The sequence below is a fragment of the Lonchura striata genome, chromosome 4 (assembly GCF_050655825.1).
Source record: "Lonchura striata isolate lonStrDom1 chromosome 4, ASM5065582v1, whole genome shotgun sequence".
Lineage (NCBI taxonomy): Eukaryota > Metazoa > Chordata > Aves > Passeriformes > Estrildidae > Lonchura > Lonchura striata.
The window spans coordinates 43,804,828-43,830,257 of record NC_140706.1 but is presented as its reverse complement, the minus strand read 5'-3'; the positions used below and the strand labels follow the sequence as shown (position 1 = coordinate 43,830,257).

General features: G+C 38.5%; 1 protein-coding gene across 5 annotated transcripts in view; it reads right to left on the bottom strand.

Moving 5' to 3' along the window:
• SH3D19 (SH3 domain containing 19) overlaps nt 1–25,430 on the bottom strand; it is an 80,374-nt gene that overhangs the window by 4,009 nt on the left and 50,935 nt on the right. For all 5 annotated transcript variants that reach the window (XM_021530209.4, XM_021530206.4, XM_021530207.4 and 2 more), the window contains 11 exons: nt 16,748–16,855; nt 13,272–13,384; nt 11,026–11,084; nt 8,718–8,982; nt 7,469–7,537; nt 6,063–6,135; nt 5,620–5,750; nt 3,323–3,381; nt 1,550–1,737; nt 1,232–1,284; nt 571–757 (listed from right to left, as the gene is read on the bottom strand). In XM_021530209.4, coding sequence (XP_021385884.2) covers nt 571–757; nt 1,232–1,284; nt 1,550–1,737; nt 3,323–3,381; nt 5,620–5,750; nt 6,063–6,135; nt 7,469–7,537; nt 8,718–8,982; nt 11,026–11,084; nt 13,272–13,384; nt 16,748–16,855 — 1,305 coding nt within the window. The remainder of the gene's footprint in view (nt 1–570; nt 758–1,231; nt 1,285–1,549; nt 1,738–3,322; nt 3,382–5,619; nt 5,751–6,062; nt 6,136–7,468; nt 7,538–8,717; nt 8,983–11,025; nt 11,085–13,271; nt 13,385–16,747; nt 16,856–25,430) is intronic.

Below are 25,430 nucleotides of genomic sequence, written 5' to 3'. Positions count from 1 at the left end.
ATGAATCTCTGTTTCTGGAGAAGTTTTCTGTCATTGTCATGTTTTCTCCCTGCTATTGTGCTACAGGTTGTCCAAATGTTATTGCTACTGCTGTACCAAATTCACTGTCCTGCTGGAATAAAAATACTACTGCCACCAGTTCATTTTTTAGCATTAAACAGTCTCACAGTTCTGCTTCTAAGCAGACTAAATTAAAAACTCACTTAACTTGAACTTCCCAACAGTGACACATAATAAATGCTGACTTTCCCTCTTTCTGCTCTAAGATGAAGCAGCATCAATACTCCTGAATTATTCCTTAAAGGTGGCTCAATGGCCCTGTTTTGCCTGTGCCCAAACCACACTGAAAAACATTCCATAGTCTGTGTAACCTCACAGATTACTTACTGACTAGAACATAATACTGCTATTATTAGAGAAGTTGGTTCAAAATTTAAGTTTAGCTTTAGAATACTGAAGACTCTGGTGGTGTGTGAGTTGTTCATGCAGTTGATGTCGTGTTCTCCCACAGCTGTCATGACTGGCACAACCCCAGGAATAATAAATTGCCATCTAATGGGAGCACTGTACCTGAGCAGGTCTGAACAAAAACTGCTGGGAAAATCCCTTCCTTTCCATTCAGTCTTCCTCTATACCACTCCAAATCTACTTGTTCCAGTATTTGGATGTAGTCTCCCTTTTTGAAGGATAGATCTTCTTTGGTTTCTGCTGTAAAATCATGAAGTGCTTCACACCACTCTAGTGAGCGTCTGTTGTTCTATTCAAGTTAACAGAACAGATGCATTAATTTTAGAAGTGTGAATGGAGCCCAAAAACTGATGGATGCTGCTGATAGCAGCTGTTCAGCACATGGCTGTCCTGACACCCTCCCAATACAACAGTGCTGCTGCAGATGTAGACTAGAATGGCATTTCAGCAACTGCCACCACAGAATTTAATCTAGACTCAGCCACATTCCTTTTTATCTCTGGTGGCAGGGGAAAGGATTAATAAATACAAAATTAGATCACTTCAGCAATAATTAAAATAGAACTAAGAAGAACTTCCTTCAGCACAAAGGATAAAAATTTACCAATGTCAGCTTAGACCACATGTCAGAATTGAGGCTGTGACAATATAGCATTGAAGTGGTGTGGAAGTGGTGTCACATTCTGCAGTTACTCTCACATTATAATAGAGTCTCTGTAAATCTGTACATAAATTCTAATCCTCACCTATAAAGTTTTATTACCTGAGGAAGGGAAGATGAAACCTCCACCTTATTCTTCAGTGCTGTTTCTGTACCTACGTAAGTAAAGCACAGCTTAAGAACAGGAGCAGTGTCTATTCAGAATGTTACTAATGACAGATTTTACATATTTGAAGTCATTATTAAGAATGGCTTCTTAAGTAGTCCTACTGTTAATTTTGAGGGTTTTTTAATCAGTCTTCCCTCTCTTTTTACCTCCTCTCTGCAATCACTGTCCTTTTGGAATTTTTTCCTATATGCTGCCTATTTGCTTTAAGTACAAGCCCATGCTCTGGAAGATTTTTGCAAACATATTCATACCTGTTCCAGGTAGGTCTTCAATAACTTCCACAAAGTTCAAGGGGAAAATTCCAGACATGCCTCTGAGCTCTCCTTTGGCCCACTCTTCATTTACATATTCTTTCAGGATAATAGTTTCACCTTCTGAAAAACTGAGCTCATCTTTCTGATCTCCAATGTATTCAAATCGTGCTACACACCTTGGACCTCTGCACAAACAAAAGAGAAAATTATTTTGCTTCTTTATTATTACTGTCTATTTAATAATAAAACAGCATTGTGTGCAATATATGGGTTGATATTTTAATTAAAATGATAAAAAATGCACTGAAAATAGGACAGGTGGACAACTGGGGACCAGCCCCGGTTCTCTGCTTTCTGAGGAGAATGAGTTTGGAGTCTGGAGAAGCCAGATGCAATTTCTGCATCCCGATTGCTGGCTGTTACAGTATTTTGCAAAAGACCCTATTTCCCTTCCAAGCAACAAGAAACCCCCTTGTTTCTTGGTCACCTATCCAGTTTAATACCTTTGCCTATATCCAAGCAAGTGTCCTGATACACTTTTTTAAGAGTTTGATTATTTTTCTAGCTAGCATTGCATTTTGATGCACTCAAACATGGGTGGGGGGTGAGTGCTGTGTATTTGTCCCAAATAGATGGAGGTTTCATAGGAAGAAGCTAGTTTTTATCTACTTTAAAATATTTTATTCTGTAAAATCCATCCCTATAATCTACTAGGGAAAAAAGCTTATCTATCAAAGAAAGAAACTTCAGTGCATCTGATAAGTTTTATATACTTTGGTACAGCACTGAAAAAATCCTAATTATTTTTCCCCTGACTTAAATCAATTTTATTATTTAAGAACCTAGTAAATTAAATTTAAGAAATTAACCTAAGAAAATTTTTAGTTTATCAGAAATGCCATGCTGGAAAAAAAGCATTAATTTAATTAAAAGGCTTTAATTCTTTCTATATATTCATAGCACACCAAAAAAGTAAGTAGCTTGATTCCCACCCCTGTCCCCCACTCAGTATCTTTGCAAAGATGTTTCTTTCAGGACAGAGCTAGATCTTTCTGTTTCTTTCTTAGCTGCAGAAGCAACTTTTTAAAATAAAGGTTTGTTTCTGACAAACCAAGCTTCATCTAAAGAACAACTGAATGATCCCACTGACACTAGTTGCTCCTGCCTCTGCATGAATTTGCTTTAATTCCTGGAATGAAAGATTATGAAATCCAATAAACATCATTAAGAAATAAGCAACATTAAAAAATCATTTATTGCCTACAAATATTAGTACAAGTTGTTCAAAATTCAGAAATGAAAGTGCTGGCAATTCTTTTGATAATTTGGGGGGAACTTTTGTGAACATCTACACACCTTAGGCCAGAGAGATTTCTCTGCTTAAAGTACCTCTCTATTCTGTTCCACTTACATGAGTAGGAGCCCTACCATTTCAGTCTTGTGAGGAAAACGGAAGAAAGCAGCAAGGTGAGGTGCAAAAAGAGGAGTGTACAGTGCTGCTGAAGCTAATTAGATTGGTTCATGGTATCTGGAACCAGTTTTCATGAAAGTAAGGTTTTAGGCATTTTTTTACCTAAATATGAGTCTTAATAAAACATCATAAAGAGTCAGGGTTTTAAAACATATAATTTAATTTTTACAATGTATTTTGGTGAATAAATTGTTAACCCTATTAATCTCAGTGCAGAGAGCCCCTGCTTCAAAGTTAATATTTCTTTTTCATTCCTCATAAATCAACATGAGAAAGCAAATAAGATTCATCTGACTCACTTGATACATCGTGATGAAGAGGGTGTCTTTTTCTTGTTGCCTTCTTCTGGAACATCAATCTAGTAAGACAATAAAATAAATTATATCATCCATTACAAGCTCATGGCAACTAAACCACAACAAACTTGAAACTAGTTAAAATAATCTGTTTTTCAGATGTGTGACACACTGTAATCCCTGGCATGCTCTGATATATGACCACATTAATGTAAATTTATGCATGTTTTCTCATTTTTTAATCTTATGCAAACAAGGAGCAATATTTAATGTTTTGTTTTATGAAGCTGGTTTATTGTTTCTACTTGTAGCATGACTGATTGACAGAATATGTGACTAGATGCTACTACATGTTGTTGTATTTAGATCCCAATTCTCAACTGGTAATTGCTCTCAATTATTTATTAGCACAGTATACAACAATAGACAAAACTACTGTTTATACTTATCCCTTCTGGGCTTTGGTAGCCAACTGCTCTCCAAACAAAGACACATCTCACAAATCTCACTTGAATTGGAGAAATACGACTCAAAAAAACAATACACAGTATAATCAAACACCCAACATTCAAGTCCTTTGTAACAGGAGGATTTCAACTGTATTTTTGGTGTGACATGAGAGATGAGAGATGTACAGGATTATGATCTGAGAGGCCCTGGTGAGGAGCTTTGGGTACAGCTTGCTGTTATACCAGCCAGTTCCCATAAAATCAACAGGAATGTTTCTTAGCTCGTGTGAAGCACTGGAGGAAATCACAATGCCTTTTAGGACAAATAAACCCTGCACTGCTCTTGCTGAATGAGCTGATATTTGTGGTGCTCTGAAGGTTCTATAGGAAGCCATAACTATGTATTATTATTAGGTGTCCAGATCCAAACTACTCCCCAGCTCAATATTGTAAAACACATTGTAGTGTATTGTATGGAGACTTTGTATCAAGATGAAATCTGACATGAATTAACAGGAGAATGCACTCAAGTAAATTAGCCTCTTGTACTGCACTCTTTTTTTTCTTTTTAAAACAACCCCAAATTCTCAAATAGAAGATTTTTGCCCTCAAAGGGTAATCATCTTTTACAACTAAAACAGAAATGCAGCTTCCCTAGCTTTTATGAAGTTGTATCTGTCTGTATCAATGCTGAATTTGACCCCAAATACTCACTCCACTGCTTTAACATAAAATCAGCCAATCAATTTAGCTAACAAATCTTTCTTGTGAAAGTGAATCAAGCATGATTCCATTACTACTAACTATGAGTTTAGTTTTTATTCTTTGGCACTTCTCAGATATTAAAATTTTTCTCCAATACCACCACTACAAACCAAACAGACACCCTATCCTCTCTGATGTCTACCAAATTCATGCAGCAGCAGGGCTCACTCTGCCAGCTGTGCTGGCCCAGAGGTGCTGCCACAGACACTCCCTGTACTAAGTGCCAAGCCATGCACCTTCCCAGCATCCTGGTGTCACTCTGGCATTCCTCCATGTCCATATGGCTGGTGTGGGCAGCCCAATGCCCTTTCCACAAAATGGACTTCAGTCTCAGGTTTGCAATAGGTTTGACCCAACATCTGACTGCAGGGAACCAGACTGTATCCCTTTTAAATTAATCACCACTGGGCTCCAAAAGGGCACCTGTCTCTTGCCTTCCGCTCACTGTCAAGTGTCACAATGAGGAACAGGATTGCTTTAAGCTGCTCATTTGCAACAACACAATCTCCTTGCACTGTGCCAGAACAACCATTTGTGCAGCCATTCAGAAAACCACTTAGGCAAATTAATCCTGTTGCAAAAGTATTCTGGGAAGTAAAAAAAACCCAACATGGTTTCAAATTGCTACTCTGACCTAGTTCATGACATGGCTAAAAAAGTGGTGATTCCAGTAAAGTTCAAGGGATGAGAAAATGACAGAAGATAGAGAACTGGGGGGAGGCACAAAAATCAGCCATCTTATACCGAGTGTTGATTCTGACATGCAGCTGTCAGAAATAACCTGCTTTGAGGACCCTGAGAAACTATGCCTGTTTCCAAAGAGAATCTGGTAAGGGCAATGATTTTCACACTTGGCATTAAATAGACAGCAAATTATTCCCCATAACGCAAGCTGGTTGTGCCAAATCAAGCATCTTTCTAATACCACACAAACAAGTTGATGAGTCTTCTGTGCTGCCAGTGGGAAAAGAGATTATCTAAACACATAATGGAGTTAAGCACACAGGAGTCTTAGTAAAATAGAACCAGAAAACAAATGCAACCGGATCTTATGTAGCAATGTATACAAATTGTATGTATACATACAACCACTTTAACAAAGTTGGCAGGAAATATCCCCGTGCGATTCCCACATTTTCCTCTGTACCACTCAGTATCAATTTTCTCCAAAAGACAAACAATGTCTCCGGAATGAAGGTCCAAGTCATCAGCATGCTCTGTAAGACAACATCATTTCAGTTAACAGTACTTGTCACACTCACTGATTCTCTCCAAGTAAAACCTTCTTAATACAAATACCACAGACAAAACCAGAATCAGTTTTAAAAGTCTTAATTTTGCCTGATAAATCAATCAGCTTTAACTGAAAGACTGACCCATCTACAGCTAAACCCATTGATTTGAACAACTCTATGTGCAGACCTTGCAGACTGAGCTTCCACACCATTTTTAAGCTCTAATTTCTAAGAAAATTTCCATTTGAAAGTCTTGGAGTAAAACATGCTTCCAGAATATTCACATTTACTTACCTGCAGGAAAATCATGCAGGACTACAGCATGAGGTGCACTTGTGTCAGGAAGTTTTGGAGGGTGGTTTGAATCCTGACAACAACAAATAAATCCAAGTAGTTTATAAATCATGGAAGATACTAACAGATTCTCTGTTATCTACTCCTGAATTAATTTTCTGACTTTGACACACAGCTGTTCTGGTATTGCAGAAGGAAATGGTTATTGGTCACACAACTATGGGTCTGGATTCCGTATGCCTTTTGCCAGTGTAAACAAGAATACATTTCACCAAAATCTACTTTTGAGCCAGTGAAAGGAAGGGAAGGCATGCAGTGCCAGTGAAAGGAAGTACAGAAAAATAGTATAGAAGTCAATGAAAGGAAGGCATGCAGTGCCAATGAAAGGAAGTATAGAAAAAGCCTCAGCTATCCCTGTGGGCCAGAAATCTGTAGCACTGATAGCAACACTCATTGCAAGGGCTGTGGACAAATTTTGCACTGGTGCTTGGTACTTTGTGCCACCAGTCACTCTTCCTTGCTAGAAAGAACACCCAACCCAACTCTCCCCCAGCACACTCAGCAGGGACAGCATATATGCCCACAAACATTCCAAGAGGAGCAAGGAAACCACTATGCCTTTGTTTACACTAAGGTAACACTAAGGGGAGGTGACAGTTTTTTGTGGCATCTTCATAAAGAGAAATTTTATTCAAAATTCTGAGCCACCTTCTCTGTCCCACCCACTAGGAATTTTTAGGCTGTACTGATGACAATGATGTGTGAATTACATATGAAGTAATTCACTGTGTACAAAAAAAACCAAAAACACCAACAAAAAAAACCCAGTATAACAAAGATAAGACCTGAGTTACAACAGACAACAACATACTGCACAGAAATCTATTTCAGCTATGTAGGCTTCTGATAATAGTAAAAAAAGCTGCTCATTGCTCTCATTTCCACTAGCTGTGTAATATTAATAGGGTCATGTCCTAAAACCAAGTCAGGATCTGTAGAAGCAGAGAGAAGAAATTACTGTCAAGTCTGTATGTCAAAGCCAATTTGCTGATGCATCATGTATGGCACTTCATAAAGTACTGGCTTATCTTTTGCTCAATTCTCAGATACTCAGCCAAGGGAGTGATTATTTTCCTATGAGATGGAGGAACTTTACTGGTTTCCCCTCCCTTTTGGCACTCCAAGTAATTACTCTTGCTGTGTTCCATAAGCTGAATGTCCCTGTGCAAATCATCATTATTGGGCTTTGTTTTGGCAGTTGTTTTGTTTTGATTACAGAAACAAGGATTTAATAAATCACTACTACATGTCTCTGTGTAACCTCTGAGGACTAAATATTTGATACTTTACTGCAACAGGAGTCTTGTTCATTGAATATTTAAGCCAGCAGGAAAAAAACACCTTACCTTACAGGAGAGTTCTCCAGTGTTCCTGAGAAGACAATCTTCCTTGGCAACCCCATGAGGCACAGGCAGCTTGAAGAGAAACAGAGGCAAATGGAAAACTTTTTTTCACTTCTAAGCACCTCAAATTTTCACTTCAAGTGATAATAGTCAGATGATTGAACTATTTAAACCACCCACTACAGGTAATCAGGAGTCCAGTGGAAGAGGACAAGTTCCTTTGGAAGGCATTCAGAACAGACTGCTGCTGCTATGAACTGCCACTCTGAGAAACTCAGGTGGTGTCACCCCCTTTGAAAAAGTCTTAGACACCTAACTGATATCACACCATACACTACAAGATATTCAGAAGACACTCTGATGCCAAAACATATTCATTTGTCATGGAGGGCACTAGAAAAACATCCTGGGAGGAAATTTCCATTGACAGTAAGACTTTGGGGCAGGGAATTACTACTGATCTTCTACAGAAAAAAAATCTCATAGACAGCACTCTAAATGAGGGAAAGATCAAAAAGGTGGCAATAGAAAGTTTCCACTTCATGCTGATGGAATGTTGATGCTGTTCATGCTATGGCTGCGTGGCTGCTTTTTTCAACAAGCAGCCACCAGCTCTATCACTGGCTAGTTTCAAGTTTCTGGGGAAAGAAAGATCGTCTTTGTTTTTATTTGCAGTGTTGATCCATTTGTATTTAAAATTCCCTAGTAACACATACAATACCAAAACCATTTTTATAATGAAAAGGGATGGCATCAATAGGATGAAAATGTAAGATTTGCAGTGTTACATTTCTCACTTTTTGCAAGCTTGATTAAGTAAGGTCAACTACTTTGTAAGTTCCAATGCTTCCCCAATTTCCCAAAGCATTTTGATATGTATTGGTGAACCAATATACAAATGCAATTATACAGCATAATTTTCCTGAAAGAGAATCCAGAACCAGTGACTGAAAAAAGAACCCCCAAGCCCAAGAGCTATGCATTAAAATAATATAATTACATATATACACAAAAATGTACCACACAGATTCTATACTTTACATGTATTTATTGCTTTCTCCAGTATTGCCTTCCAGGAATTATTACTATTTATCTACTAGCATAGTCTAGGGAAGATTATGCTGATAAATGCACTTTGAAAGCCACATAATAGTAACCAACTTTAGAAGATTTAACTACCTTTTTCTCTGCTATTTTAACCAGTGCTGTTTTATAAAAACAATGTATTCAGAGAGAATATCTCAACTCTCACCATATATTTATTGTAGAGAGGATGACCAGGTTTAGGTCTAGGAGGTAATGCTGGATCTGGATTTTTAAAGACTGCACTTTTTGCTCTCTTGGGTCCCAACCTGAACTTGTTGTTTTTTTTATCAGAAATGGTGTCAGAACTAGATCGTGAAAGAACATCCTTCTGGGAGGAGGTTTTGGCTGCAGAGAATTTTGGTGGAGGTGGCCTTCCAGGAACACTTTTAGGTGGGGGAGGTCGAGCAGGTATAATTTTTCCATCCACAGGCCTGAAAAATTGTGCAAAACATTAGAGAAACATGCATATTAATAAGTCCACCACCTCATCCTAGATACAGAGAGTGCAGTAAGGAAGCAGGATTTGTGATGATCTGGGCCGTACAGTGTGTCGTGTCTGAAGCTTTCCAGGAACACATGAACTCTTCATACACTGACTGGGACCAGATGATAAAGTCCTTAGACAGATCCTTTGTCTACATATTTCCAAGTCTGCTCACCAACAGCCTGCCAGCTTTCTGGGGAGCCCACTAAATAAGAAGGATTTGTTTCAGCAATCCACCTCTAGAACGAGCTTTCACTGTAGCTGCTGCAGGATGAAGTTCTGCTAATGGAGAGCTTTTGTGAAAGCTGGTCTTCAGGAATCAACCTAGCTCATTCCTTGGGATGGCACGTACCTAAAGTGACTCTGATGAAACTCATGACATATCACACCACTTTGCACATTGCCATCAAATAGCAGAATTTATCATTTTTTATGCAACAGATGTCTAACCACAGAAAGAAAACACTGGTGAAAACACTCAAGTTCTCTGGCAATGCTAGAGGTCCTGCACTCCTATTAGCAGAGGAGCAGTTTAGAAACCAAAATCAGAGACTTGAAAATGACAGCAGTAATATTTACTAGCAATAAATATTACTGGTAATATTCCAAAATTACAGTATCATTTAATTGTTATTGGGATCTCTTCAACCAGTTACTGCAAGTTTCTGCTACAACTGTTTTTTTGTTTCATATTATGTAATTCAGCATAATTATTTGCTCACATGCAATCCTCATGGGTCTGCAAAAATTGTCAACCCCAACAAATGTGCACTGGTGGATTTTTAAAGTATCATTCTAACACATTTTGTGTCACCCATCACTTGAGAAGATACTAGTGGCTCTACTAATGCTCCTAATAAGAACTCTCTGTTACTATTTGAGTATGGAACAACTTTTAAATGTAAAAATAAATTTCCACTTCTCTTCATCATCCATCTCTCCTTTTTCTTGGCCTCATCTTAAACTAAGCATTTTTAATATTGACAAAAGGGGATATTCCAAGTTAAACTACTTTAAACCTGTAACAGACTAACCCATGCATTTTTAAAGCAATTTAACTAAATATTAAGACCCTAACAAGCAATTCAGTGAATTATTACTGCTTACTTAAAAAAAAATAAAAATCCATTTGAGCAGAAAAGTGAAAGGACAAAATATTTACTGCAGTTCCAGAGACCCTCATAAGAATCAGGAATGTTATGCTAAACTGAATGTGGGGAAGGAACAAGCCAGTAAAGAGCAATAATGATGTGCTGGCTTGTGGCACATCCTTGTTCTTTCCTGTTAATTAATACTTATTATTGTTATTGATAGAATCATATCAATAACAGAAAGATTCTCTTGTCCTAACACAACAGAGCAAACTCTTGTTTTTAAACTCACAGATTTAGAATGCAAACACCAAGATACCCACAGTGGGCTGGCTAGTCAATGCCAGATCTCCATCCACTGTGTCTCTGGCATTGATGGACATGAATTAAAGGCTGGTCCAGCAACTTTTGCCCTTGCAGACATTCTTTCTTCTTGGTTCACAAGAATAAAAACACTACAAGGTTATCATTGATCCTGCACCTGCATTTTAGGTCCAAAGTGTATAGACTAGCCAGTGCTTCTGGGAAGATGCTGGCCCAGCATTTGCCCTTTTCAGGGTGGCATCATCTGCCTCCTCCATTCCTTCACCACCCAAATCCCACCACAAGTGCAAGTGCTGTGGGTGAAAAGGTTAAAGATTCAGAAAGGAATGACTGTCAGCAGCCACTGTACATTAGCTGAAAAGTCAAACAGCTGCTCTCCTATAATCTCCTTGCTCATGCCATACTGTACAAACAAGTATTAAACAGCTACCAACTTGATACCAACTATTAGTGAGTAGAGTGCCCAGCCAAGACTATTGAGCTATGGCTGGAGTCAGTAGTGTCTACACTGAGACTAACTATGCAAATTAATTCAGAAATACCAATTGTAAGGGCTTTTGGAGAACCACACTCACCTTGGGGGTAGTAGAGGTTCTAGCTGAGGCACTCCAGCCTGTTCTGAGTGATCCAAGTCCTACAACCATTCAAAAGAAAAAAAGACATTTCTTTAAGTCTAAGAAAAATTTAAAATCTTGTTTAAATGATATAATTTTTGTATTAAATTATATCCTATGGACATGAAAAAGAGGAGTTCTGGAGGTCTGGGAGTAAAGTAGTAAGAATTATGGTGTGATTCTGCAATTTTAAAGTGTTGTTGAACATGGAGGAAAATACGGAGGGCAGATAACCTGATTTACCACCTGAAACACAGCTTCAGTTGTGCATTAAGTATGACCCAGTCCCTTCTTTCCTACTACATGGCAGTAAGGCCTTAAGAGCCAGTTCCAGGAGAGTCATACAAATGTACAATTACACTGCCCACAGGAATTTACATTATCAATTTTAATTTATTCCATGCATGGAACACTTTGAACAGACTTAAAGGAGAAAACATGACACTAAGCAACTCACACAGGACAGCTTCTCTTGCCAACAACATTAGCTCACATTAAAGAAGGCATCAAAATATGTTTGCTAGAGATCTAACAGACAAATCCCAGTGAATCTTGCTCTGGCAGATGAAGGCATCACTCCTCCCAGCTGCCCATGCTGGTCCTGCCAGAGATTACCCCCGTACAGGAGGTGGAGAGGAGGACATGTGCCATGTCTGAAGGGCTTGGACCACAGTGATGGATTACCAAGTGACCATCCTTACTGCCTCCTGCTGTTCGTTTTCATCCCCGTGCCAGACAGTTCTGCCAGCTCTGTGGAACAAGCACAGCTGCTTCTGGAACAGCATCAGAAATCAGAGTGCTGAATCTGGGTTCAAAAGAACCCTTTCTGAACCAGTACTTCCAGACAGCTCTGAACAGTCTGGTTTACTTAATTAGGTGCTTGAATGTGCTTGAAACTCAAACAATTTCTGTGATTTTTCTCATCTAGTAAAACACCCAGATATATTTTAACAAAATCTGACCCTTGATTGAGTCCACAAATTAATGCTCTGATTAAATGACTCTATTAGAAAGAAAACAACCTGCCACTCTCAGATGAGGATGTTATCCTCATATCAAAATTTTTCCTCTTCTGTGTGAAAAGGAAGAAATCTGTGCCAACTGCTGCTTATGGTCAACAATTTTTGCTGTTGCTGTTTAATCACTTCCACTGACAAACAATACTAGTTTTAGAAGCACAGCTCTTGCCTTTCCAAAGATAGGATTTCAATGTTCCAGTGGATTCAATACAATCTTTAAAAAAAAACAACCTCTGAAGCTTATACATGCCTGTCACAATAACCTGGATGACACTGTAAAAGTTTTGGAGTTCCACTGCATAAAATGTCATTTAATGTCCTGTTTTGTAAATTATTTTTTTTCAGCATTATCCAGAAAAGGTGGAACCTATCTGAACAGCCTTTTCAATGATGACATTTTAATATCCTTTACCTTAATTGCAGAGGTAGCTACAAAGGCATTTGTTGGCAGCATCCATCTAATTAAGGGCTTTTAATTTGATTTGATCTTTTACTGCCCGTGGCCTTCACAAGATTCTCTGCCATTTTTGTCATCAGAAAACTCAGTATTTGTAAATTTTACTGTCATTTTCTAGTTTATTTTAATTCTGTTTTCAAAATCTGTGTCAAATGTCATTTATCTACAATGCCTTCTATTACTATGTACATGCCCCGGAGCAAGGAGCAGAGCCTTAGTTCCCAAAATAGGTAGTTCTACTCAGCAGAAACAATTAGAAGGAAAAAGCTGAAAAAAGGCAAGCTTCATTCTTCTACAGAAAAGTTTCCTTTGCCTGCAAATTAGCACAGACACCAAGAGAAGTTGTGTGCATGAAGGTAAAAAAATACATTTCTAACGCACAACATTGACAATGTTTCACCATGTAAATCCCATTGGACTTTAAGCCACATTGCAATGCTTCTGCACTCAGTTGTAGAATATCATGATTCCAGATGATGAATAGAGAAAACTGAAGACAGATGTGATCAAAGCTTAGTAAAATCACCACAGACTTTTTCAAAACTGACAGCAGCCTAAATTACCTAATTAATTAGAGAACAGAATTAGAAAAGAAAAGCCTTGTATTTTTGAGTAGTTGTTTTCATCTTCTGGTCCTTCAAACACCTTACTTTACAAATGCTTGAGGATCACAAGAGATCTTTTAACCAAAGCAGACAAAGCTGTAATACAGGAAAACAGTTCTACCTTACCCCTTTTTTCACTAGGTCACCACTGCTGGGTTTTCCCACTGTGATATTGGATGTGTTTCCAATAGGCTTTTCAGCAGGAAGTGGCGGAGGGCTATGTGGGTTGTCATTTAAAGCTGTAAAAAACCAAAGAAAATCCCAAATTAAAGTCTAATTAATACCCTCCTCATGTAGGTCAACAAAAGGTAAAGGAATCTACTTTTGTTTGGGGCATTCTTTGTGTGAATGCAACTTCCTCCATTAAAGCTGGAGCAGCCAAAGGGAAGAACAACTTAAAGAGCAGTGAAGAGAAAAGGGACATGAGGGGAACATTGTAACTCTGAGGCTGGACTTGGGAGTACTTCTTACCCTGCATAATGGATCTTCACTTTATTCTAAGGACACCTGCAAGTGATTTCAGAATTCCAGGGTTTCAGCTGCAATATTTGGTGATATAATATTAGATGAGCAGAAGAGTTTCTACCCCTTGGAATGTCAGATTCATTACTGGATACCCTGAAACGCCATCACCACATTTCTAAACTGGCTCACTTTTTTTTTCAGCTGTCAGCTCCTGGAATATCCTTCAGGCTGGAAAACAGCTGAGGGTTATTTCAAGCAACCCTGAAAGATCAGGAGACTTGGATGGAAGAATATCCAGAAAGGTAAAGGCAAGAAAGTAAATTATTGCCTGCTACAAAATTCAGGATGACAGAAAACAGAGATGGGAGTTCCCAGGTAGTCTTTAAGGAGAAAAACAAGTTTAGGACATGGAAGAGGAAACATTACAGATCTTACTAGGGAAGAGTGATGATGTCCTCATGCTCAATAAAGAATAGAAAATCCTTCTAAATATATGACATTTGCTTTCAATGTCTCTGTTGTTGAAACCTGGGAAGCACTTGGACAGGTTTTACCAGCATATTTACCAAACATTTTGTCTTTATATTTTGGAACCATGTCATCTATTTTAAAATCTGTATGCATATCAAAAAAATTAATTTCATACAAAGTACTACAAACAATCTCTTCTGACTTCCAGCTGAACTTGGAGTTATATAAAAATATGTGTAGACAGCCTAGACATTAATAGACTGATGACAAAAAAAAAGGAAAGATGCTATTCAAAACAGAACAGTTGCTCATTTCATGAAAATTACTCTCAACAAAGTAACAACACATAGAAAGGAGCAGTGTTGTTTATTTTCAACATCTTTGTGACATTACTATTATGTAAAACACTGATGTGATGTGTAAAAATGGATCAGTTCAATTCTTAGGAGAAGCTCACAGTTATTGTGCTGGCAGTGACCAGGCATGAGGGGAAAAAAGTTCCTCATTTTTCTAAGGTACTGTGACGGATGAAATGTAAAACCACTACCTGGCATTAATTCCAAAAGAATTTTTTTTTATCATGTCTTACTGATAAAAAAGCATAAAATGTTTATTTACCAATTCAAATCTTGCTATACACAGATGGCCTAATTTCCTCCCCCTTACTCTTTTTAAGGTCAGAATTAAAGGAATTAGAGGAACAAAAAAAATCCCCAAATACTCAAAGTCAGGTGTTATTTTCAGTGATTTCTAAGTGTAATAAATGAAGTGGAATTTTAATACTTTCTCTCTAACCACATGTCAACAAAAATGCTAGTCCTAATTGAAAACTTCACTGGAGTTCAAATTCTTAAGCAATTTTGTTGCCTTTTTGGTAGTGCTGGATGGGCTGTTTTTGAGGGGTTTTAAAAATTTGTGTTATTTTGTTTTGTTTGTTTATTGGGGCTTTTCAGTTTTTCCTGATTCCTGACAGAATTTATCTCCTCAATAAATAAATGGGTAAAAGTCTCCCCTGTTCTGAGATTATGTGGCCCCTTTACAATGTAAATCCTACTATATCCATTTATACATTGGCCCAATTGTACTGTTCTCCTCTTTTAACAGGTTACATTTCTACAGCAGCTCCTATTTGACAAAAGGCTACTCTGCTTTCTTGGAATATGCTTCTATTCCTCCCTATCCCATTAATCTTCCAGCCACTGATTCCATAAGGCAGGCAGTCCAACACAACCTCCTGCTGTTTGTAGCCACATACAGAACTGGCAGTCCTTTGTGGAAATTTCAATTACCACTAGAGAGCAGCAAGAGCCCAGTTACCTACAAGTTCAAAAGGGAATTCAAAAGGAAAAAAAAAAAAAAAAAAAAAAAGGAAAAGAAAAAAATGTTAGGTAGATGGTTGGTTTTTTGTTTAATTTTATTTTTTAATTGTAATTGAAATTTCCTTTATAGAGAAGAATTATGTCATAGTTTCTTTATGGTAGTTCATAAACATATTCTTCCAATTGAAAAAAACTTTTCATTTTAATCAGGTATTATTAACAGAAAGACTTTTCCTCACAGATTTATCTTCAGTCTACTCTGCATTTTTAATCATTTCCACTGCATTTCTCACATATGCAAGGGAAAAGAAAACCGAGAATTTTAACAGTGGGTTGGTGAGGGGGGAGGTGGGAAATAATGAGTGAAACTCCTAGGAGAAATACCACCTGGCCATACAGTTACTACAAGTTGACTATACACCTACTAAATGTGGCGAAATATGATTTTGAAACATGACTTTTAAGAGCTATCTTTTGACATTTTCCCCTAAGCTCTGAGGATCAAAAATAAAGCCAAACAGAATTCTGCAAGTATGCACTCCAGCATACAGAGACCAACACAAAGACCTTGTGGCTCGTTGATAAATTTCCACTCTGAGACGCTGTCAGTGTCATTTGTAAAGCTGTAAAGGATTAGCGGTGGCAGGTTTCAGGAACACAGTAACTCAGAAAACTGTAGTCAAAACCCTGACATAAAACTGAACACATAAGGTTTTTGAATCCCAGTTCCCACATGCCTTTTTTTATTCCCTCAAACTGCTACCTAAACATTCTTGCTTAAATGGCTGCAGATTTCAAAACTAGCAGGGATCAAGGGAACTTCTTGATTTAAACTATGAAAACTATGCTAAACATCCCAGCCAAGTTGTATTTGAAGGAAAGTTTAATGCACCAATGTTTTTCTTTAGACAAGGAAGCTTGGGAGCAGAACTAAACCTCAGCTAAGGTCAGCACCAAAGTCAGGATGGCCAAAGGTTCAGCTCCAGCATATGGTTTAGCAGACAAAACAGGCTTGCTTCTGCTGCAAGGGTCTCCTCCAAGTCTTCCTTTCCAGCCTTTAGATCTGCCCCTTACATACAGTCTCACCTCTGATATGCATTGACTCCATCAGGTTTGAGAGAACTCAAGGGAGGGAGCCCAGTGAGGCAGCTGGGCAGCAGGGAGAGTGGAAGATGACGACCTACCTCTCCCTCCCACCACAGCCCTTAGGCTGGCTCCTCTGACTTGTCAAACCATACCATGGGATTCCTGTGGCAGCTGATATTAGCTACTAAACAGCAAATCAGTTAACCCCCAGTTGAAATGGTTTTCTAACACATTTCTCAGACATTTGGGAGAAGAACTTACATTTCCCGGGTTTAGCTGGGATTCGGATTACAGTGGGTTTCCGAGCTAAAGCTGGCTGAGCCATCTGTTCCTTGGCAGGTTCATTTTTGGTAAGGAACTGAAACGGATCTAGAAGGAGGAAGAAAACCCAACATCTTTAATACTTATTTAATACTTATACTGCTTCCATTATTAAGGATATTTATATTTCTCACCCAATACAGTAATAAAAAAAGATAGATCAGGCTGATGCAACTATCATATCCAGCTCTTTATAAGTAACAGGTCTTCTTTGTACACCTGCTTTCATAGTTTACTTAACATAAATATGCTCCAGATACCTCCTGGGATTATATGAGCCACTGAACAAGAGGAACTGCATTGCTTGGTAATAAGGACCTGAAATCAGAATAGCTTTAAGGAAAGGTACAAAGCACTTGATCTAATGTACTGACATAGCTGTAAACACATTCACTGAAAAGTTTTAATCAATAAAATCTTGTCAAAGCTAAACAATCAGACTGCAGCAGATAATATACCTACTAAAACATACAAAATATACTACTGAGTACAAAACGTCCTTGCTGTAGAAGAACTAATTCTTTTGAAGATTCTGCATAATTTTCTTGGTTGTAAACCCGGTGACATGGAGGGAACTGGTTCACACCATGGTCTGGGAGTTGGGCCTGAGCTCTGCCCCTGCTTGTATCACTCATTCCTCTACAAGCCTGCCCAAGCATTCCATTGGTAAGACAGGAGCAATGTTTCCTATGCTTCATTACCTTAAACACTGGTCTCTTATGAACAGGCATGGGAACATAGGCGCATGTAGAAGGCAGCTGTAAAAATACTAGTGCATAAATAAAGACCAAATTAATGGGTTCTTTCTCAAGTACACCTTTACGTCAAAGAGCAATACTTCTTTCTTCTTAACAACTGCTACTTCTTTGTCTGACATTATCAAATTCTGCAGTAAAATGGCAGTGCTTAACAGTATCATAAAAGTGTACAGTAGAAACTGGAGAAGGACTCTGGGTGATAAATCTGACACATATTCATAGCCACAACAACCGAGTCTGATCTCTTCTGCTGGCCTTTTCAGATGTGCAGTTCAATGAGATGTTATTTATGGAGTGTCACAGTCCAAGAGAAGAAATATGCAGGGCATCTCTTTGAATTCCTCATTAATAAGAGTCCCAAAACTACTGCCACACTTCCTGACGAAGTTGGAAAAATCTGCGTTTGATAAAACAACACTTAGTAAAAAATGTTATGTCCTATGAAGTAATGATTTCCTATGGACAATTCTGAACAATACAATCCAACCTGAGTAATTAATGATCTGTGCCTGGCAATTCACATAAGATTTAAGAAAGTCCAGAAATGCAGTATTTATTTATAAACAACCTCATGCCCTCCCACATGCACAAGACTTGGTGGCCACAGCTCCCCCTTCCCAGTGCATCTGCCATCAGCCCCCTCTGGCAGTGCCCTCAGCTCCTGCTGCCAGCGTGCAGCTGTCACAACAGCAGGGACAACATGCCACAGGGCCCATGCCTGCTCACCCTGCTCAGATGTCCACCTCCCACCAGCCCCTTGCTTAAGGCTTTCTTCACAGGCAGATCCATCCCGTATGGGTGTGCTGTGTGGATTTGTGCCATAGCCTGTCTTAAAGCCAACCTGCCTACAGGTTCCCCAGAAGCCCACCTGGCTACATTCAGATCACATTTTAATCAGGAATCAAGCAAATCAATTCCTTCTGTCAGGCTGCTTGTACAACAGCCGGGAGTATACACTTCAGGTACAAAGGATCATGGCAGGTCAGCAATTTGTCTACAGATAAAGGTATACAGGCTACAGTTAAAAAAAACCTGTTACCATCTAGACAAAAGATGGCTGTCACATTGTGCCCGAAGATTTCCACTGCATCTGGAAATTAAGTACAGGCAACCCACAATGCTTTAGAATGTAAGGGTGAAATAACATTTTGTTCAAGTTATGGATTAGCACATGAGGGTAGAGGGTTTAGGTCTCTTCAGTGAAAGCTGCACCGCAGCAAGAGTTTTAGTAGAGGACTTGAAAATACAGACCACAAGTGGGGTAGAAGCATTCTGGAAGTACAGTCATTACAAGGAATCAAAATCCCATCACTGGAGCAAGCCTGTAATATTATTTTACTCTTTTATACCGCCATCTCCTAGCTACACTGCTAACACTTCAACTGCATTAAACGACCCTGAAGATTTATCAAACCTTAACTTTTGTGCTGGTGTTTAGAGTGACTTTAAGTGCAGCTGAAAAAAAAAAAAAGAAAACCCTGAAACTGGGCTATATTCTCTCTTTTAGTTATCTGGCAACTACATCAGACTTGAGGAGTGACCCTGGTAAGGCAGCAAGGCATCAAAGCTGCATTTGCCTATGGGGAAGCTGGAGACAGGATGAGCAGAGGAAAGGTGAGCAGGACTAAGTCATGGGCTCCTTGACACAGCTTGACCATAAGGAACACTTTGGCACACAGAGCACCTCTCAGGGTAAGGTTCTGAAAAGGTAAAGGAAGTTCTGCATGAAAAATGAGGAAACAATTTTCCATAGCCTCCATCTTATGAAAATATAGACACTGAGAGACCTAGTGGAAATGCTCTAAGTATCCCAAACAATCACAGTTCTATAGTCTTGTAAATTTAAAGAAGATTTAAAATTGTAAAAAATTGCTGTTTGTCAGCTGTTAATCACTGCTATGCATAGGAAGTTTTCTTGGCCATTCAGCAGTTGGCAGAGGTCTCTACATCAATACATCTGACAATTTTTAAGTCTGAGAAAAGCAATTTCTAAGGCTGAGAAAACCAATTGATGAATGTTAGTTTTCCACTCATTATCTTATGTTCAATTATACTGTTGTCACCTCATAATTAGTTTAAAACTCATTACTTTGTTTGTATTATTCCATTCTCCAGTGCTGGGCTTGCAGTGGAATTTGGCTGAGAAAATGACTGTGCTGCTTTGTGCAATGGGACTGACAACGTATCAAATTTTTATGTTGTTTAACAACAATTCGGCATCATTTGATCATAATTCATGGAGGTGTGAAAACAGAATTGTTAATTTACTCATTTAAAGCTTCTCAGCTCAAGGGAATTAATCTGCAAGTAGTTTTTCATAAGACATAACAACAGACTTCTATTGATTTTTTTATTAAAGTTTTGCAACTATGCTTAAAATCTGTGGCTTCCTTAGTCTCATTTTTCTACAGCTTCTGTTTCAAAGGGTTATGTGATAACATGTATTACTGTGCTTGGTGGCAGGAAAGACAAATGCAAGCTGTGTCTTCAAATAAATCATACATAATCTCCTTTCTTTAAACAGTTTTGGAGAAACAATCTTTTACCCCCCCACTGACATACACCACCCTTGTTTAAAATTAAAAATGAGGTTACATAAGAAGCAGTAGCTTTTGCCCATGCAAGAATGACAGATGGGTATCCTCCTGAAATATTTACTGGTAGTCTCTGAGAGGTAATAAGATGGTAATAGATACCTCAACAGCAGTAAGGGGAATCTCCAAACAAATAGTAAGTGGAAGGCTAAAAGCCCACATGATACTATCTGTTGTGAAGATGCTCAGTCCATCGAGAAGTACTCAGTACACATGAGAACAATGGAGTACAAAGGTGTGGATATTACACTTGTCACTACAGAAGTATGCAACTGTGTCTACTTTCCAGGTTTAACTTTAAAACCTAAATCAGCTGTTAAAGGCAAAACTCCCACATACCCTTCACCCAGAGCAGTATTGTCACCAGAGGCTTTCAGGAACAGAGAACAGGAACAGACTTCATCAACAAATGGTTTTATTAAAACCTAGCCCCGTGAAAGCACTTTGGAAGCACAATCAACCCATACTTGGGGGGAAGATTCTCAACAACAGGCCCCTCCTAGTAATATAGCCAGAGTCAATGGAAACCTGACAGGTAACACCTCAAAGAATGGGGCTCATGCTCAAGAAACACTGTGAAATGTCACAATCAAAAGCTGGATGCTCGCTCAGACATTATAAATCTCAACCTATTTACAACAATAAAGAGATGTATTAGACAGGTGTGGAATTTAAATTCCAGTATCAGTGATTTTACCAATCTGCTTTCCACAGTATTTTTCATCAAGAAAATTAACAGTTCACTGTTTTCAGATAAAAAAGACAATGGGATGCATTTTCTTTCAGCATTTGAGCTGTGCACAACCTGAAAGTTCAGGCTTGGTATTCTCTTAACGCTAGGAGACCGGACCAGCTCACTCAATTAAAAGAATGCAGTATCATTTGAGGAGACTTAGTACTGCTTCAGACTTAAAACTAGAGGAGAGGCAAGCAAGTCTGCTTTGTAAAAAGAGCCTAGCCATCAGTGTGACAAAAGTGCACAAAGACAAAGAACTATTTCGAGTTTTGTATTCTCTGTAAAGTATAGACAAAATCTGCCAAGACATGCCACAGAAGATTTGACTTAAATGTACTTGTTGAAAACGCAAGCTGTCTTTAACTGAGCAATGAAATCTCATCCATGTAGTCAGAAAGCTGGAGAGCAGATAAAATAAGATCTACTACTAGAATAGCAAAACTTCTTGGACTTTTGTAACACTTAATGGCAATGAAAGCATTCATGGGGTAGAAAATGACACACATACTACTTGTACATATAGAGAGATGTAGATGAACCTTCTCTGAGCTTTTTCTCTCTGGAAGTGGGGGAATGCCCACCCTTTGCACCTGTGTGTATTTAAAAGCATAACCATTTGTACACTGTTCACCTGTACTAGTAAAGGTGATGGAAATTACACTGCCTTTGGCACAAAAATACTGGGCATACCAGCATAAGCTATTACAGGAGAGTTTGGAGGTTCCTCTTCTATCACTGGTCTGGTTTGTTAGTTGAAGTAAGACTAGGATAGTTTAAATTGCAAGAGCCTTCAGGAGGTCTCTGATTAAACTTCCTGCCCAGAACAGGTCAGCTGTGAGGGCATGTTGCTAGAAATTGGTTGTGTAACCTGGTTTGACTTCAAAAATTAGATGCCGGAGGGTATTTGGACATACAGTGGGTGACCAAGAAAATATACCCCCAAATTGCCCTGAAGATTAAGAAACACAGCCTTGTCCATTCTTGCCAGGTGAATGAATGATTTTTTATTGCCAAGAGATTTAAGTGCCCGAAAACAGGCAAGCTAGAAATTTCCAAAGCAGGCAATGGAAAGCAGTCAGACATACAAAATCTTTTTTTAAAATTGAAAATGTGAAGGACAAAGTAATTTATAATGCTGTTTAAAATACCTAATCTACTCTCTTGCAAGAATCTCACCTGCTTTCAGAAAAAAAAAGAGATTTTAATAAACATTTTCTTTTAAATAAGCATTGTTTTTCTTTGACAAACTTTGTGAAGAAAGGATATCTGCATTTTAAATATTGTAACACAAACATTTAATTATCAGAGAAGACAGATCTTATTAAGAACATTATTACTTGTGTTCACAGCATCTATAGACCTGGAATTCAAACCAAATTAATTTGCATTTGACAACCTAAAGAGCTACTCATCTATTACGTAGCTATGATTTAAAAACCTTATTTATTTCCTGAGCCTTCTCCTGTGCCAACTTTCAAGGTCCTTGAAAGCTCCAATTTATATCCACTAAGCAAGCACCTCTAGTGACTGAAGAGTTAATGAATGCTTGTTATCACTTTTCCTGGATGCTGTCAACCTTGCAGCACAACCTACAGGACACAGCACAGCCGCCAATGTCCAACAGCAGCATGTCCTCAGGTAAAACTGTTTTCTACAGGGTTTTATGCCAAAGAGCAGATTAAAATGGATGAGACAGCTCATTCTTTTCTGGGGTAATAATCTGTCAGTAAATAAAAGAGACAGGTGTTTTGAAAATAACCACAATAAGAGTCATCAGGAACACTGCTGAACCTTAAGAAAAGCTGCATTATTTTGATGTTATGTCTGAAATAATCTACCAGTTAGAAGTATTTACTTTTTTTTTTTTTTCTTTTTCTTTTTTTTCTTTCCCATCCTGAGGAAGCAATTAAAATCAAGCAGCTGGGCAATATCCCCACAGCAGACAAATCTGGAGTTACTCAAGCAGCAGTTTTTCTGAATTGTCTATAATGTCACACAAATGCCACCATTCATGCCGCAAGAAGCAACAATACATATAAATGAACAGCAGCGTTGCTTTAGTTGGATATTTTTTCTCAGCAGAGACAGAAATAAACCTTTACACTACGACAAAGTCGTCAGACAGACAGGTAAGACAATTAAGAAATGCAGTAGTCTCACTACCATTGGACCTGAACGTAATGAAGATATCAAGATGAGAGCTGTCTCCTGCTGGCAAGGTAAGGCACTCTCTGAACTACTTTTCAAAGCATCTGGTTTAAATTGAGTTCTGCTATGTCAGACACAGAGCAATCAGTGAATTATATGCTGTTCCAGAAAGAAGGAAGAAGAGAGAAGAGCTCCCCACATGTGAAAAGGAATAAAAATATTGCAGTAATATCACCTCCAAGTTTAAATTTAAATGTGTGCTCTAAATGCACCATAACCTGACCTTCTTTGTCCAAAACATGCATTCTCATAACTTTTAGCAAGCAGGCACACTACATGCTTTGACATAGCAACTAATACAAGTTACAGGTAAAATCACAGTCTTCTGAAGCTGTGAAATTTACAGTTAAACTTGCACTAGGATTTAATTTTCAAGCCTTTGTAAAAATGGATACGTGAGAATTGAGCCCCACCTGATTGATTACCAAAATGTTTAACCACCAGGAACTGCACAAGTTCTTGTTATCAGCCATAAAAGAAATGCAGAAGTAACCCAGATTATCCAAAATACCACAACTATCATCAAAGCATTAGAATCAAAAGGTGTAGAGTCCCAAGCAGATGCCTTCACATTCTAAATGACTGACTTAAATAGAAATAATTTCATCAGGATACAAATGGCTTTGAACATTAGCCTTTGAGTCAAGAAGTATGGCACTTGAAACTCTTTTGGCTGATGACAAAGCAGTTGTACAGATTTGTCATTCCTGACTTCTCCCTCCTAGCACTTCCCTTGGGCCAGCATCACGAGTTGGCTGCAAGATTCTGTCAAAATTCCCTTCTGAATTTTGAAGCTTCCAAAGCTCCCATAGACTTCAACTCTCTGAGTGGATGCTGAAAGCTTTAAAAGAAATCTCAGTATCCAGAATCTCTATATTCACCAGAATGATTCCCCTCTTCATACAGATTGGACAAGGATAAAATTATTGATGTTTGGATAAGGGTAAATTCACACAACTAACAGCTGAGCTGCTGGAGATGCTATCAAACACTGATAAAACTCACAGGATTGCTTGAGGTAAACTTGAATCATTCAGCTAGTTTTGGTAGTTGAACTACCAGTTAAACACTGACATTCAGACAGGTGAAACTAAAGTGGTTTGTTGCCAATACTGTTGATCTTAGCACATACACAGTATTCAAATATCTTTCACTTACTGTGCAGGTGGTAGCCTTCTGTTAGAGGAAGCTGATGTCTCACATCAGTCAACTAAACTGCTGTGGAGTCTCTGAACTTTGTTCTGCCTGTTTCACCTTTTCATTCACATGCTCACTTCAATTTCTGCCTTCTGTGCCCTCCTCATCATCCACTGAACACTTCCCTTTCCTCCTTTCACAGCAGGAGCCAGCAGCAGCAGGGGTTGATCCCTGCAGTTCTGTTTCCATTGGCCTAACACAGCTGTGCTGCTCCAGACAAAATGAAGCTCTATAACGCTGCAATATGCAATGTAACGCTGCTCTCTGACAAACAAGATGTTGGTGCTTGGCTTCCAATGCCACTGCATAAAAGCCTTCTTCCTTTCCTACAGTTGCCATAACAACAAGCAGAGCACTGTCACTTTGCTAAGTAATGACAGTGACAAATATCTAAGAAATGCAAAGGGGTCTGGGGAACTGGGAGCAAGATTAGAGCTTCTCTTCCTGCCTTCACAAAACATTTTACCATGGATTCATCTTGAAAATCCCTAAGCTGTTCCTATGGGAACGTGAGAAATAGCTAGTGTTAGTGCCCTGTGTTGCCTCATTTTCAGAGAGTCAGTGTTGTTCTTGTGGATGCTCTGTCAGGACACTGCAGAGTATTAGTTACCCAGGGTACAGGATATGATCTTGAGCCCAAAAATGCCAGCAAAAATCTGGAATTAGTCCTAATTTTGCAGTGTAATAAAGTGGTAATGCTGCCATACCCTTTTCTCTTTAGTAGGCAAGAAGGGATTTTAACGCAGATGACATTTTATTGAATTAATAAAATCATGGGAGGGTGACTTAAGAAGTCAGGAAACTATTCTATGAATAATTCCTCTGCTAACCACGAGGATGGAAAGTATTTTCTTTTTAATTAAATGAAGAGTTAACACCTAGGGCACCAACCAGAAAAAGTAAGAACACCACTCTTATCACTTCATCATGAAAGCTGTTCTTCTCAGGTGATTTTCCTTTGTGATCACTCAACCTCTGATTTAATGGAAGAATGAATGTTTTATATTCTTTTAGGTTGTTGGCAAGTCTTTTAGTGTACATAGCTAAAACATGATTTTCCTTTTTATGCATTTTCAAAATGTAAATATTCTCTTTTCTTGCCTACTACTTAGAACAGATACATTTTCCTT